This window comes from Haliaeetus leucocephalus, unplaced genomic scaffold (assembly GCF_000737465.1).
Source record: "Haliaeetus leucocephalus isolate CR32 unplaced genomic scaffold, Haliaeetus_leucocephalus-4.0 Scaffold137, whole genome shotgun sequence".
Taxonomy (NCBI): Eukaryota; Metazoa; Chordata; class Aves; order Accipitriformes; family Accipitridae; genus Haliaeetus; species Haliaeetus leucocephalus.
In genome coordinates, this window is record NW_010972573.1 from 2265475 (window position 1) to 2282477 (window position 17003).

A 17003-nucleotide genomic window follows, 5' to 3' on the forward strand; every position below is an offset into this window, starting at 1 on the left:
GGGGGGGGGTGGGTTTTTGTTTTTTTTTGTTTGGTTTTTTTTTGTTTTTTTTTTTTGTAGTGGTTGGTTTTTTCTTTGGGTTGGGGGGAGGGGGGCTTGGGGAGGGGGTGTTTTTGGGGGAGTTTTGGGGTTTGTTTGTTTGTTTGTTTTACAAGCTTGCCATCCACAAATACAGTTACGCTCCTTTGATGCCAGCGGCAAAAAAAAAAAAACAAACAAAACAAACCCTCTCCATTTTGGCTATGTGTCTGATCTGTCATTTTTAGCTACTTTCAATTACCTCCAAATAATATTTTGAACAAAATAGTAACAGTGACCGGTGATCTAAACTTAGTGGTTTCAAGGTTTGTCATTTAACAGGGTAATTACACCACCATTACTATCAAATACATAGCTTTGTTTAAATGCAACAGCAAGACTAACGGGAAGATTGTCACTTATCACATAAACACAGGAAAAATACTGCCTAGCATTATTGAGTAAATATGCTAATTAATGACACTGTTCCAAAATAATAGACATGATTCACTAAAAGATCAATACTGATACCACCTCGAATTGCCTCCCTTCAGTCATCAAGCAAGCAGAGGAACTGTAAAGGCAGCAGAAGTTTTTGCATATATTTGTCACGCTATAACTTTGATATGGAAGTAGCCAAACCATGCAGTCCTCGCTTCCACTTGTCCCTCAGCATCTCCAGTGAAAGACTACTGACAAAAATGTCCATTTGTGACTGCTCCACTCATTGTGTTTTCTCAGACATAAATACAAAACTGTACAAATACCTCATATTCATAGGCATATCTCAATAGCAATTTTCAAGTAATTAACTAACCAATACAGGAACATGGTTGCAGGCTACTCACTCACAGAATGGAGATTGGAAGGTATCTCTGGAAATCAGTCTAGTCCAACTCCCTACTCAAAGCAGTGCCAAGTACAGCAGGCTGCTCAGGGCCATGCCTAGCAGGTTGTTGAATACTTCCACTGATGGAGACTCCACAATCTCTCTGGGGAACCTGTTCCAGTGCTCGACCTCCCTCAGTGTAAAAAAGCTTTTTTCATATGTTTAAATGGAATTTCCTGCATCTGAATTTTTGCCCATTTCTTGTCTCTTCACTGGACACCAAGAAGAATCTGTCTTCTTTAGTCTTCTCCCCCAGACAGGTATTTATATCGATTGATAAGATCCTCTTGAGTCTTCTCCAGAATAACCAGTTCCAGCTCTCTCAATCTCTCCTCCAGGATAAGCAGTCCCAGCTCTCACTCACTCTCGTGAGATGCATGCTCTAAACCCTTACTCATCTTAATGGCCATTCTCTGGCCCTTGTCCAGCATCTCCACATCTTTCTTTCCGGAGAGCCCAGAACTGGACACAGCACTTTCAGCTGTGTCTTGTCAGGGCTGAGTAGAGAGGAATAATCACCTTCCTCATCATCATCCTGGTGATGCCAAGGATACCATTGGCCTTTCCCACAAGTGGCACATTGCTGGCTCATGGTCAAACTAGTTGGTCCCAGCCTGTCCTGGTGCATGGAAAGTATTTCTGCTCAAGTGCAGGACTTTGCACTTCCCTTTTTTGAACTTCATGAGTTTCCAGTCTGCCCATTTCTCCAGCCTGCTGAGGTCCCTTTGAAGGGCAGCACGTCCATCTGCTGCATTGCCCTGGTTTCGGCTGGGATAGAGTTAATTTTCTTTCTAGTAGTTGGTATAGTGCTATGTTTTGGGTTCAGTATGAGAAGAATGTCAATAACACACTGATGTTTTCAGTATAAACACTACTTAGCAACAACTAAGTCAAGGATTTTTTCAGCTTCTCATGCCCAGCCAGCAAGAAGGCTGGAAGGGCACAAGAATTCAGGAGGGGACACAGCCAGGAGAGCTGACCCAACTGGCCAAAGGGGTATTCCATACCATGTGATGTCATGCCCAGTATATAAACTGGGGGAAGTTGGCCTTGGGGAGGGGCTCAGGAACTAACTGGGCATTAGCCAGTGGGTGGTGAGCAATTGCATTATGCATCACTTGTTTTGTATATTCCAATCCTTTTATTATTACTGTCATTTTATCATTGTTGCTATTATTAGTTTCTTCCTTTCTGTTCTATTAAACTGTTCTTACCTCAACCTACGAGTTTTACCTCCCCCCCTCCGATTCTCTCGCCCATCCCACTGGGTGGTGGGGGAATGACTGAGTGGCTGCACGGTCCTTAGTTACTGGCTGCACTTAAACCACGACATGAATCAACCACTTCTCCCAGTCTTCTATCACCTACAAACTTGAGGGCCCATTCTATCCCATCATCTAGGTCAGTAATGAAGATGTTAAAACAGTATTGGCCCCAGTACCAAACCCTGCTGTACACTAGTGACTGGTGTCCAGCTGGACTTCGTGCCCTGGATTACAATCCTTTGAACTTGACAGTTAATCCTGTTTCCAGTCCATTCCACTGTCCACTGATCTAGCCTGTACCTCATCAATTTCTGTATGAGGATATTATGAGAGACAGTACCAAAATCCTTGCAAAGTCAAAATAAAACATTCACTGCTCTCCCCTGGCTCACCAAGCCCGTCTTCTCATCTTAGAAGGCTACCAGCTTGGTCAAACATAATCTCCCCTTCATAAATTCATGCTGACTACTGCCAATCTCCTTGTCCTTCATATGTTTATAATAAATGGTTTGCTTCCAGGATTTGTTGCTCAAGTACCTTTTCAGGGATTGAGGTGAGGCTGACTGGCCTGTAGGTGTTTGGATCCTCTGTCTTGCCCTTCCCGAAGATAGCAGTGACAACATCTGCTTTCTTCCAGTCCTCAGGAACCTCTCCCACCAGACATTGCCACAGCTCTTCAAAGATTATCACAGTGATTCACCAGCTCCTGGAGCTCTCTTGGGTGTGTCCTATCAGGGTCCACAGACTAATGCATGTCCAATTTGTTTAACCCTAACCTGATCCTCTTCCACTAAGGTTATGTCTTCCTTGCTCCAGACCTCCCCACAGGTCTCAGCACTCTGAAGGCTGGGGTTTGTGATGGCCAGTCTTACCAGTAAAGATGGAGGCAAAAGAAGGCCCCAGCCTTTCCCATTCCCATGTCCTTCATCACCAGGTCCCCATCCCAGTCAGCAGCAGGGCCACATTTTCCCTAGTCTTCCTTTTGCTGCTGTACACTGTCTTGTAGTATTTTACGTCCCACACCAGATTCAACTCTAGGAGAGTTTTGGCTTTCCTAACCTATCCTGCATATTCAGACAGCATCTCCATGTTCCTCCTGGGTCATCTGACCCTGCTTTCAACTCCTGTATGTTTCCTTTTTACGACTGAGTTGAGTCAGGAGGTCCCTTTTCATACCATGTGAGTTTTGTTTATGTACTGAAGAAGCCCTGACCTGACATACAGTGCCACTGCTCAAGAACAGATTTAATAAATGCACCTATTTCTCATCGGTACTCTAATTTCTCCCTCCTGTATCTTCTCTCCCAGCATCTCCTTATCTTCAATATCCTGAAGTGTTACATGCACATATATTTTTAATTGTTGCTTCAAGCATTTTCAGCTTCAAAACTCCCTTGACAAGATTCAGAGAGGCGCAAACTGTTTCAGAGGTACAACGTTTTATTAGAAGAATAAATAGGAAGATGTAGAGCCTTGGTAAGGTGAATGTAAAGAAGCATCAGGGAGGAAGATCTGAAAGTAATTCAGTTCCATTTTGATTTCTAAGCTGTGCTCAAATGTTCTAAAGAATAAAAACCCCTCAGTTTGGCCCAGTAGAATACATACACGTGTATATACAGCTGAGAGATTGTAATACAGCCAAAGCAAATCAGTCCTGAATATTTCTAACGTGCCCAACCATCAAGACTAAGAAGAGTTTGCAATAAATAAATTTAAATCACAGTGAAAAATACTGAGCCAGAATGTCAATAATTTTGGAAATATCTGGGCTCATAATTCTATCTGCAATCATATATTACTGCTCAAATCCCATGTATTACTGAGGATCAGGCACCCTGGGTCTGATGGGGCACAGTATCTTCTGCCAGACAGCAGAAGGAGCTGTTGCAGTCAAGGTCAATTCAAGTCTCTCTCTGCAGCAACTACAATGATACCACAAGCCTAATGCTTTCAGGCCAACCACCTGGATTGCATCCAGATAGGAGAGAATGCTTGTATGATGAAAGTGTAGCTCACAAGAGGAGAGGGACAGACAACAAAGATGCACTAGAAAAAAGATGCAAATCAACAACTATAGAAAATCAGACAAGCAACACCAGAAAGGAAAATGCAGAACAGAGAGGCAGAAGTGGAAAAAAGAAGAGACAAAGGAGATACCAAGGAAGAAGAGAGCTCTGCCTATACTATTTGTTCTATTTCCCTGAATATCTCATTAGGTACAGAGCACTATTTGAAGACAGATTATTCAAAATTAGATGGAAGAATTCAGATAAAGTAAATTGCTTTTGAATAAATGTTCTTATTCACATGTCAGTGCTATTTACCATGTTTTCCAGTTATCTTAAATTTGTTTTTCAAGAAATGATCATATTACTTAAATGGTATCGCTTTCGCCAATCATGCATGTCAACACTTTTGTCACTGTGACAATTTGCTAACTGATGTGCATTTCATATGATTTTTAGTCAAGAACTTTTTAGTTATCATTAACAACAGAAAACTGATAGCTAACTCATAGCTACCCCCAAATTCTTAAGCAGTGAAGCTCCTCCTTTAATGATGACCTTCATTTTCATGTAAAATTTGCAAATTTTTGTATTGCAAGAAATGTTTCCCTTGACAAGAAAGGGAAGAATGCAAAGAGCAAATGGATGTGGCAAAAGAATTAAAAGTCTATTCTCATTCACAATAGTGCATAGCTGAGGTCTCTATAATCATGTTATTTAAATTCTGAATTTCAATACCTGTCTCAGCCAGCTTTCAATAATACAATTCCTCACATATATCAAAAGGCAGCCTAAATTTTGAATATCAAAGACGGAAATAAAAAGTTTAAAGAACAAGATGTGGTTCTTACACCATAGGAATGTTTGGTTCTCTTCCTACAACAGGCATTAAAGGAAATATTGCCAGGACCACACACAGAAGAGTCCAGATCAATGTTCTTGCCTAAAAGAAGAAAAACAAATGGGATTTTTTGGAGGTCATGGGGACAGACAATTGTCTAATCAGAAAAAAGTATACTTCAGCAAACTACTAACAGCTACTAGCATCTCCCACAGGCAAAACCCCCCTGCATCTATCAAGACTAAAATTAACTGAAAAAAGGGCACAGGGTCATTGGTATTACAGCACTTCAATTTAATACAGAAAAGAGTCTTATTTACACAGCTGTCAAAATCCTATCAAAGACAATGAGAATTAAAGCTAAGCTTATACTTTAAAGCACTTTCTCAAAGTGTGGCCTTCACACACATTGCAGTTGCCATAAAGCTGATGAGTAACCTTATGGAAGAAAGGAGTAAAACTAATCTCATCAGAAGTTTGCAGCAGCTAACTAATCACCTATTCTCTAGCAATATGGTAACATTTTCCAGTCTTTGAATCTGAATGCCATTTGATTTAACAACCATAATCATCTAAGTAGTTCTCTAAATTCTTTGCTAGGAAGAAAAAATAACCATCCCAGGTATTTTACTTTAAATAAAGACATCAAGAGCTACATCACTTAAAAGTTTTCAAGCTCAAGTCAGATTCAAATTTCTGAAAGGAATTTTTCAGTGCAACAAAACACCTTCTGTGTATACCCAGCTTTAAGACAAGTTACTTTATTACTCAAATACAATAAAAAAAATTGTAAATAAATACAAGCCTTCATCTTGACAGTTCTTGCAGAGCAAGACTGCGCAATTTGACTCCAATTTTTTAAAATTAAAATATTAAAGTTACTCTAGAACTTTAGGTTTTAGGTATCCTGTGAAATAAGAGACGTTTGAATAAACTAATGGAACAAATGTCTCTTACGTTAAAGGTTGTGCCACTTCACACTCATATCTACAAAAGTGGAGTTTTTTCCTGGGAAAAACACTACAGAAAGCCGCCTCCGAGGAACAGTATGTGCCAGCTGATTGCAGACAATAATGGAATTGACAAGCGTTTTCCAGTTATCTTAAATTTTTTTTTCAAGAAATGATCATATTACTTAAATGGTATATCGCTTTCACCAATCATGCATGTCAACACTTTTGTCACTGTGACAATTTGCTAAGTGATGTGCATTTCATATGATTTTCAGTCAAGAACTTTTTAGTTATCATTAACAACAGAAAACTGATAGCTAACTCATAGCTACCCCAAAATTCTTAAGCAGTCTTACTACTTATCCTGTATATCTATCCAGATCATATTAAACTTCCCTGCCTTGCTACATGCTGCTTATGACAGAGATCAGAATAAGAGCATAACTGAACAAGAATCTAAAGCAGCATTCCAAAGAGACCAGTCCCAACATCCTAAGATGCAATTAGCTGTTAGCCACTTAAAACGTTCTTTTTAAGCAAAGCAATACAATACCTTTGCTTGAACACACAGCTGTGTGATTACTGGCCAGCCAGCAAAGACGAGAAGACCAACAGTAAGTGTAGAGCGGTAGAAAAAGCTGAAGACCTAATAAAAAAAAATTAAAATCCAACAGAAGACTGAAAAATAAGCACATCAATAAAACTTACAATTTCTCAAAGATGTAGAATGCTAGCAATGAGATACCCTGTTGATACATATGAATAAAATACTTACTAGTATTTCAATTCCCAGTGTACAAACCAAGAGAAATCCTATAGACTGACCGAGGTGAAGTGACAAGAGATTCGTGGCAAGGTCTTGAATAACTGGAATTCTGTTCAAAATGATGGAACAAGATAATAATTATTTTCAAAAAACAGAAATAACACAGTATTTTGCCTTTGAAGGGTGAGGAGGGGGTCAGAGCACAAGAAATGTTTCAGGTATTGCTGATCCTGCTGGCTGTTTAGAAACAGAGTGGGTGATGGCCTAAGCTCCTTCTGCCCGGTTTTACTTGATATAAAATCTACAATAAAACCCTCCAGCTTTTTCCCTTCCATTTCTGGCACATCTTCACCAGTATTTGGACAAGCTTCTGATAATTCTTTATCCAAATAGACTCTGAGTTTATGAACATTTTTGGTTATGCTGTGCTTAATGTCTGTCATAACTGATGAAACACATTCAGAAGCTTTAGAGAGAAAAAAATCCCCAGTTAGCTTTTCCAGTGTTTTATGGGGTAGCTCATTATCTAACTGCAGTTGGTCTCATTTTCTCTGAATAATACGAAGTTGGTATCTACAGAATTGCCAGTAGATTAGGTAAGTAACAGAAATCAGAAGTTAACAAGTATTTTTGGATTTGGAGTAAAAGGAGACCCAAACAAGACAAGTTTGTTTCAATATCAGAACACAATCCTCAACATGACCAGCACATGTTCTCCAAAAGCAGCTGGAGTTCAGCATACTTGACACTTTGCAGGATGAGACTATTTCAAAATTACTGAGGAAAAGGAACAACCTGCCCCATTTATAACAGCTGCTACAAGTATTTGCCCAGGATTTTAGCACCCCTTTGCTACAGTTACAAGAGTACTAAAACCAGTTCATCCTGCAAAGACATTGATTTACTTTTGCTAATAGAAGAGATATCTTCTAGAATTGGCAGCTGTATCAGTCAGTTTGGAAACTATATGTCAAGTGAAATATAAACCACAGTCCTCTGGAATGTCTCAGGAAGCATTTCAGAAAGTTTAATAAAATTATATCTCACTTTTTCTCCCAAACTTATGGGAAAAATTTAATTATCAACAAAAAGGAAGCACAGACCTGTTTTTATAAAACATTATTTGTGAAATGTATTCTTTACTTACTCTCTCACAACTGCATACCATACTGGTACTGGCAAGAGACAGTATATGTAGTATGTCCAAGGACATGTTTGAATCAACAGGAAGAAAGCTATTATCATTCCAACACAGGCAAAACCATAGAAGAGAACAGTAGATTCCTGAAAAATAAATGGCTTCCTGAAACAGCAGTAAAATGTTTTAATCTACACACTATTTTCCATTTGTTAGTTATACAGTAAAGCAAATGTTATTTTAACACAGCCGCTCAAGCTGCCCTGTGTCTATGTACACAACTCTGTACACCGCTTCCAGCCAGATGAAAAAAAAACAACAGTAGCATTTGAAGATCTAATTCTAAATATGTCTCTACATAAGGTCCTGCAGTAAAATCTGCACAGGCAAGCACACTTGTACAATCTTGAAGCCCAATGTATGCAATGTTATTTATGTTCAATGGATACTTGAAATCCAGTGGAAGTCAGACATGCTAAGGGTCTTGGAAAGAAGAACTCTCTTAAATTTTGATTCTAAAAACAGACTTGGAGCATAACCTTTTGAGTTCAAGTTCATAGCATTACGGTCAAAATGTTTAATGAAAAATCCATTAGCGCATGTTTCCTCCTCCCGCTTGAGACATTTGTAAGATAACTAATTAGAGTAAAATATGAAACATTAACTCCTACTGGAAAAAATTCAACTCTTCAGGATCTAGGGACAGCTACTGAAGGAGGCTTGCGACCTACCTTCCACAGGAGAGACAGCCTTACTCAGAGAACCTACAATTTCAAAATACAACAGAGGACTAGAGTTGCATGGCACTAAAAGATTCGTAGCATAGCTAGAACTGTTATTATATTTAACCCTGACCTGACCTACAATGCCAGCTTTGGGCTTTTCTGGGGAAGGGCGGGGGGGGGGGGAAATCACATGAGATTAAAACATTCTCCCTACCATGTACTCAAAGACACACGTTCTCGGACTGAGAGCGCTGTAAGGAGGAACATCAAAGACAGAAAGGAAATTTAAAAACTGGGTAATCTCAGACAGGTAGGCTAGTCCTTAATCATCAGGAAGCAGCAATCTCTTGTTTGTGCAAAGAGGAACATTTAAACAATCACTCTGCATCTGCCTTTTACCTGGTCATTGAACTACTCTTCCTTATTTAGGGACATTTAGTTATCAGTAGAATTACTGGTAAGGGAAGATTATGTACAAGCTATAAATAAACAATTTTATCTTTACATATTACAACTTGACATAGCAAAGGAACCTTTAGTGACTGAGCAGTCTTTAGTGTATTGTGTAGGTAATGACTGAAGACACTGTTTTCTTCCACATGAATGCAGTTTCTTTGAATGACTTGTGTAGACAGATACGCGACTATGTTAAATATGCTTAGAAGAAAAGACATTCAATTAGCAGTTCACATAGGCAGGTTAACATTTTTTCTGGGTCATACCCGCCCCATCCTCTAACTGACATACAACTGCCTTGATCTAAACTGACAGCAAATGCAAGTTCTAAATGATTTTAAAAACAGAATTTCTGTTAAGATATACCATTAAAGTAAGAAAAAATATGTCATACAGAAAGCTGACCTGATGCAATTCTGTTTTATTAAAGTTTACATTTGTTGACATATAGACAGAATGAATATGTATAGATATGATATGCATACAATATAATTTATCACTGAATGAGTAAACACATGCAATCAACATTTTATTCCATATAGAGACATAAATATTATAAAGTCCTATCTAGTTGGTCATGCATTGAAAATGGAAACCAGATTTGCATTTTCTGTCGATGTTTAAAAATAGATTAAACAGTTAGGCTTCTTGCAAAAGTAAAACAACAGACTACTCTAAAAGAAAAAAAGGTTTTTCATATGCATTGTAAGAAGCCAAAAACTTTTAAAGATGATATATACAGGATATGCAGTTTCATTATTCAAAGGCTCCTTTCAGGTTTTATAAGGGTGTGCTTTGCAGAAGACTATTAGTGAATGGTAGATTAGTTTCTCCGAAAAATTCTTTAAGTAGCTCCAATGTTAGCTATAAACCAAATAACTTTCAGCTATGAAGCATTAGCCTCACACTGTGATTCCCTAAGTAACAGGAACACTAAAAAGACACTACAGAAAAAGGCCTTTTACTAAAACTGAGGAAAGAAAAATTCTATAGACAAAGAACTAAGAAACCTAATTTTTTTTCTGCCAGTGTCACTAGCATAAAAGTTGTCTTCAACAAGTAAAATAAAATATACCAAATGAAAATCTGATGTCAACTAAAAACATGAAGTTTTTGGTTAATATAGTTATTAATATGCCCAATATCCAGTCTATTTATTGTAATTATTGTGTACATATCTAACATAACATGCATCTTGGATTATTTCTTCTTAGTTATTTGATGAAAGAAAATGTAAATCATGCAGTACAGCACTTATGAATATTTTTCCATTTCAATTTTGTTTGATCATTTTCATTAAAGGCCAAGATTATCTCATTTCAGCCAGTAGTAAAAACCTCAAGATAGCATGATAGGGATTTTCTCAGAGTAATATACTGAAGGCAGTAAAGATGCTAAGTAAGTGCTCATTCTCATTTACATTACTAAATGAAACAATTTCTTTTATTCAGAAACAAATTCTTGAAGTTTAGGTGATTCCCCCCCCCCAAGGTTTTAATCCTTCAGTGAAATGCTAGCTTTTTGCCTGTTTACCATTTTGAGGTATCTCTTTTCCTGATGAATAACTGAAAGTAAATGAACTTCCTCGGATTTCGTACTTTGTGAAAAATCAAACCATAATAAACTTGTCAAAGTGAACTTCCTTCATCTTTGGTGTCTTCTGCTGCACCCTTGCAAATCACAAAGAGCAAGACGGCAAGCTGATCTGTGAAACCACAGTTCACCTTTCTATTAAAACAGATTATATATTTTAAAAATGCCATGATTGGACTGCACAGCTTCTGAAAACTGATTTCACATTGCCAAAGAGGACAGGAATAAAATAATTTACATGCCAATTTCTTTTTGGCCTTACAATAAAGAACAAAAATCAAAATGGAAGCCTGAAGTCGGTATTCTTCTAAACAAGTATTACAACAGAGTGTTGACTTTACCACAATTAATGCTGAAAATTGACTTCTGGTTAAAGACAGTCCCTCTAATAGTTTTAAATCACTATGTTTGCTTACACTTGCATTAGTATCTAGTAAAATGCACAGCTGTAGGAAGGAAGCAACTGAGAAAGCACAATATTGCATGCTCAGACTTATACAGCTTAGGAATACTGATCCTAATAAATGGACCAAGTAGTAATGCTACACAGGATTACAGTAGCTAGAAAACTCCATAGCTTGCCAGTTTCCACATGTAGTTAAAAGAAGTGGAAGGTGTGCAATTTGTCCCACACAGAGCGACTAAGCATACATATAATGCTGAAAACTGATAGTAAAAAATAATTGCATGTTTCCGACCTACCTTGTTATTAGCCTGGACAGTCTTGGTCAAATTGGTATGGGTCTTGATAATGACCAAAATCACGTAAGTCGTCCAGCCCACAAAACCCACTGCAATACTTAGACCCAGGAATAATCTATCGTAAGTATGGTAATAAGATAAGCCTTCCAAAGCAAGGTTAATCAGGGTTTTGCAGAGAGATACCTAGAGGTGGACAAAACATATAAGCAACAGTTTAGAATAGTGTAAGCTCCATTCCAGAAATCAACTTAACTGACAGCAAGTGGAGCTCAAGCAGCTCCGCCTCTCTTGGCATGTGCGTCCTCTCTGCGCTGAGGTATTATGTTTTGGCCAGCACCAACTGCTGGAGTACACACTGCTTTGGACTCCTGCTGGACATGAAGTCAACCATTATTTGGCTCCTTCGCCATCCTTCCGGCCATGACAGCGGTCAGATGGTGAAAGCTACACAGATAGTACTCCTCGACCACCACCTACTACCAAGCACGCCACTTGTTTTTCCCATGAGCATTCCCATGGTCACTCTCCACAGCCTGAAACACCCGCTTCCTGCGGTTTGATGTCCTCCACTTCAGTAACACCTGATAACCCCAGCGCTTTGCCTAAGCACCAGAGGTGAATTCAGACTGAATGGGAGCCCCAGTTTCATTCACAAAGCAGCTGCCTGGGGCTCTCGGCATGCAAATCATTTGGACACAAGAAGGGTTGTACCGAGCCTAATCACACGTCCCCTTACTCAGTACCTTCACTGGGGAGACACCATGATAAAGACAGTGGGTTTTCCCACCATATCATTCCTTACACAGAGGTGTGCTGACCCCTGTGATTTACCCAAAGATCAGCTCAGCTGTGTAATTTGTGGTCCCTGAGGATTCTCTGGTGATTAAAAGATCTGTAAGGAAGAGTATAATAAGAAGTTGAGCATACGTGACAATGCTTCTTTATATGTCCAGGTATCCAGTTGGGACTTAATAGCAACAATCAATAGAAAAAGATATGTCAACTACTGAAGAGATCACAAGTCTGCCAATGGGCAAACTCGCCCAAAATCACGTCATTCCTGAGGGTACAATTATGAACGCACATTTGCAATGCAAAGAGCTGCAGAGCTGAGGAGGCAAAGAATCATCTATACCCCAGCAGCTGGTAATGCACCAACCTTTCTGCATTGCAATATAGGAAGCTGAGGATAACCAGGGCACAGGCACAAGCCCGATGTGTTAGTGATCAAGAGTGAACCTGAACACATGGGGCACTCAAGCGAACAACGGGTAAAATTTATATGACCAATACCACAAACTCACAGGTTCTGCTGCTGAAATGTATAAAATATCTCCTATAAGTAAATGTGTGACAGCCAAGTAGTAGTATTAGAAAACCAAAAAGAAAGCCTTCTCCCACAGCAAAATAGATCCATTGATTTAAACTGAGTTATTTCCAATTTATAATGAGGTAAATAAAAAGGTATAAGGTATAAAATAGATTTAGCTGTCCTGTGCATAAAATAGTAATTTATTACCCTGAGAAACGTACTGGGAAAAAGGAAGAGCTGAACCCTAACACATAATGAAATTATTCTTCCATGCATCTGGCAGGTTAAATGTAATCTTACATATTCCAGTTTTTCATGTACTTTTTAAACATAAAATCAGTGACCAAACTAAACCTGTTAAAATGAAAGACTTCTTTTTATCATTTAGCTCTACAAATTATTTCTGTGAATGTCAGAATACAAGCACTGGTGAACTGCACCCATCGAGTACCCTGTTGCACAGTGAGTGGCAGCAAATGCTTAGGAAAGTAATACCAGAACTGGGAAGCACGAACAATTCCACATATGGGTCCCAGTCTCTGACAAACTGAAATGTGAAATTAAAAACAAGAACAGCTGGTTCATGTAAAAGAAAAAAACAAAGCAGGATCTATGATAGAGCAAGACATACTTTTTTCCATGCAACTAGCAGCCTAAGAAGTGTGAACATGAACTACATTCCTCAGTTTCTCTCTCAATATACCCTTTTCTACAGTGGAAAATAAAAACATATACTGTGTGTTAGTATACTATGGAATAGTAACAGTTTAAGAAGTACGAGAAAAAATACAGCACGTCAGTATTATTCATTAGAACTGATGTCAAAATGCAAAATTTTGGAGACTTACAATGGGATTTTATTTGTGTTAATGAGATGTGCATCGTAAGGAAGGAAAAAGGTTGTATTTCCCAGTTTCAAGTTAAACAAATCTAAATATTTATATATATAATAAAAGTTCCTGTAAAAAGTTTCTAGAAGGCATATAGCAAAACCAGACTTACCGCTTCATTGTACTTCTGCTGCTGAATATATAGTCTCGTTTTCTTTAAAAAGTTGATCTGTTCAGAATCAGAAAGTGGTCTGTACAACAACATAAAGAGATATTAACATTTCTTCTTTTCAAGAGCAGAGGGAGAGGCAGAAAAAATTAACTCTGTAATAAAAAAATTACTCTGGAAAGAAACATGCCAAAATATTCTGAACTTCATTAGAGGTAATTGGAACTAATCCATTCCTCTACATTCATCTTCACGCTTGTGTCAACGCTGCTGCTGTCTAACTTATCCCAAGATCTTTGCATTAAGAGATGTTTCTTTTATGTACGTGTTCACATCTAATACTGCTGAAAATTATCTCTTATGTGCATTATTATTGACCGTTGCTCTGGACAAGAAGCACTAGACATACAAGAATTAAGCAATTCAATTGATTTGATAGATGGTTATAAGCAGTTCATAAACCTGTCAGCAAAGGACGAATTGGTCAGGTTCCACACTAACAGTAGGTGATACGTAACAATCTTCTCTTTGAAAAAATAAGAGTTTGTCTCCTGTTAGAGGGAGCTGTTAGCAGAGTCCGCAGAGCAGGTGATAATGCAGTTACCTGGCTACACTGATGTTAGTGACAAAAACCTCTTTGATTTTAATGAATGTGAGATCAACCTAAATAATTGTAGCAATTCTTCCCTTACAGAAAGCAGCAACATGGAAAAAGAAGCCAGTCAACCAACCTCCACCAAATGAAGGGGGAAGGAGCCATTTTCCCTGCACCATTTTTTTTTCCAAGTTAAGGATGCTGGCAGGCCAGAGGATCCCAGGCTTACCCTGGGCAAGTTATAAGCCACAACACAGTCACTGTCACTCTAGGCACCAAACTATCATGGGTAACAACTTCCTGTTAGCTAATGAATGCCTATAGCAGTTTTCCTTCACGCCTTCCACAAAACTGCTGTGGCACAGCATCTTCTCCTCAGCATCCCCAGCACACGATAGCCCAGTTGCATGCCTCCCTCCTTCGGACGCACTCCTTCACAACCTCATACACAACCACCAATTTCAGGTTTCAGGCTGTGCCAAATCAGGACTGGCCCTGGGGTCTCATTCCTACTATTTAAATTGGCAGCAATCACCTGTGTGGTCACTCAGCTGAACCACAGGGGCAAGTCTTGATCTTACGCAACGACTGCATGGAAATGCTCATTCCTGCAGCCCCCAAACACTTGGGAACCACTTCTGCCTGCAACCCAGCAGCAGTTGATACATCATCAACAATACAGACATATCATCTTTTGAGCCCTGATATATATTAAAAGGATTCTGGGCCTGAACAACCTGAATTTTTATTACTAATCACATCCTGGTATATTTTGATACAGTTTTCTTGAGTTCAGAGCACAGCAGGATTGTGCAGGAGTCTTCTAAAAAATTGGATAATAGAAGCAGCAATGTATCTTACTTTTGAGAAGAATTGAGGGATGGTATCTATAAACAGGTAGGAAGAGAGGGGTTCAACGGAAAAGGAAGAACGGAGGAAAAGATGATGACAAGGTGATGGTAAGTGTTTGATCACCGTAACTTTGGGCAGAGGACAGAGGATTTTAGAAAACAGAGTTGAAAAATAGAAGAGTAATAGAAAGTGCAGGTTGTTCCTGCACCTTCATGACACATCCCTACGAAAGCCAACCTTACAGCTCCACAAGCCGAGGACTACTAGTATGCAGCCAGCAAGTGCATACCAAGGCTGACAATGACTTAAGTTAAAATCAATTCTTCAAGTATGCAAACCAGACCCAAGTACTGCCTCAAGGAAATCTGTAAGCCTCAAGTTTTGCTAAGTTTTTTGGCAGGGGAAAGGGAGCAAAACACCAAACCAAGGTGGGAGTTTTCACCATGTGTGGAGATTAATAGGAGGGAAAAAAGTTATCTTAGCTTTTAGGTAAGGATTTTAAAAAATCTGGAATAAATGTTAATCAGCTTTATTTAGGACTTAAATATATCCAAGATGTTCCTATGTTCACTTTCTCATTTTTATTGTTTTACACATACTATTTTCTGTGGACTTTTTCCTTGTCATATTCAATGCAAATTTTTAATATGCTAAAATTATCTTTCACTTTATATCTTTAGTCATTTAGCTATAAACCCCTTAATTATCTTTTTACTCTCAATGAATCATTTATTATTAATGAACAATAGTCTTTACCTATTCCTTCTTAGATGACAGCACCTGGGATCTCTGTACATGGATGGTGTAACAAAATAAATGGGGGTTTTAAAGAGTAAAGCTTCAGCAAGTCAAATGCAGAAGGCAATTATTTTGTCAAATGGGGTTACCATTAGTAGATGCATTGTTAATTTTCAATAGCTAACATCATACCACACATATTACCTTACTTCCATATGCACGCTTTTCAAGATGCTGAATTTACAATTGTCTACAGATTGGTTTTGTAAAGTTTATGAGTTCCACAAGAAACTAAGGACTGTTCATATGTAACTGTATCAAAACGCAGGTTTCATCCTGAATGCAAGGGTTGATCATTATCTTAAGATATTTTTTGCCTCTGTATTAAACAAAAACTCAAAGAAGTGATTAGAGAACTTTTGCATCTCACACCAGACTAGAAATAAGAGCTACCAAGTATGCTAATTACCTCTCAGTTAAGGAATGGGTATAGTTCACCATAAGCAGTTTATCACCCATTGAGGACTCCCATTCACTTCCTAAAGCTGACAAAGTAGATGGGAGATTTGAAAGGAAGGTGTAGCAGAAAGCATAAAGAGACAAAGCAGAGACATGAACAGAAGTGAAAAGTTGCCTGTAGAAAGAAGCCAGGAACTTTAGAAATGGTGATTCTATAAAACCTAGAAGACTCACTCGACAACAAAACCACAAGGAGAATTTAAATCTGAGAATTTTGTTTTTCACAATGGCTATCAGAGATACACTTTCTAGTTCCGGACAGAAATCACAGCTTCATCCATGAATAAACATAATTAATTATGAAACAAAACAATTGGGCTAATCATGCAAGTGCTTGTAAACTATTCCTTCTGAGATGTTAGCTACGCTTGTCATAAGTATACCTGACAAAATTAATCTTTCCAACACATCATTCACGCTTCATAGAAGCTAAGCTATTTGACAGCACTAACAAAAAGATTGTGATGAAGTATGTTCACCATAGCAATGTCAAGGGGACCTCTCTTTGGCCAGTGAGTCTTGTTTATCATCACACTTGTGAAATTACCATCCCCAACGGCATAGGTAGCATGCAGCAGGCAAACCATGAAATAAAAATCTTGGAACAGAAGGAGATGTCTTGCAAATACATCTGTA

The 17003-nt window shown here is 38.5% G+C and overlaps 1 protein-coding gene across 2 annotated transcripts in view; it reads right to left on the minus strand.

The window, feature by feature from the left end:
- Positions 1–17003, minus strand: part of PIGN (phosphatidylinositol glycan anchor biosynthesis, class N) — a 111241-nt gene that overhangs the window by 34606 nt on the left and 59632 nt on the right. For both annotated transcript variants that reach the window (XM_010585984.1, XM_010585985.1), the window contains exons 13-18: positions 13667–13745; positions 11353–11535; positions 7886–8022; positions 6748–6847; positions 6526–6618; positions 5030–5121 (exon numbers count right to left, since the gene is read on the minus strand). In XM_010585984.1, the coding sequence (XP_010584286.1) occupies positions 5030–5121; positions 6526–6618; positions 6748–6847; positions 7886–8022; positions 11353–11535; positions 13667–13745 (684 nt within the window). The remainder of the gene's footprint in view (positions 1–5029; positions 5122–6525; positions 6619–6747; positions 6848–7885; positions 8023–11352; positions 11536–13666; positions 13746–17003) is intronic.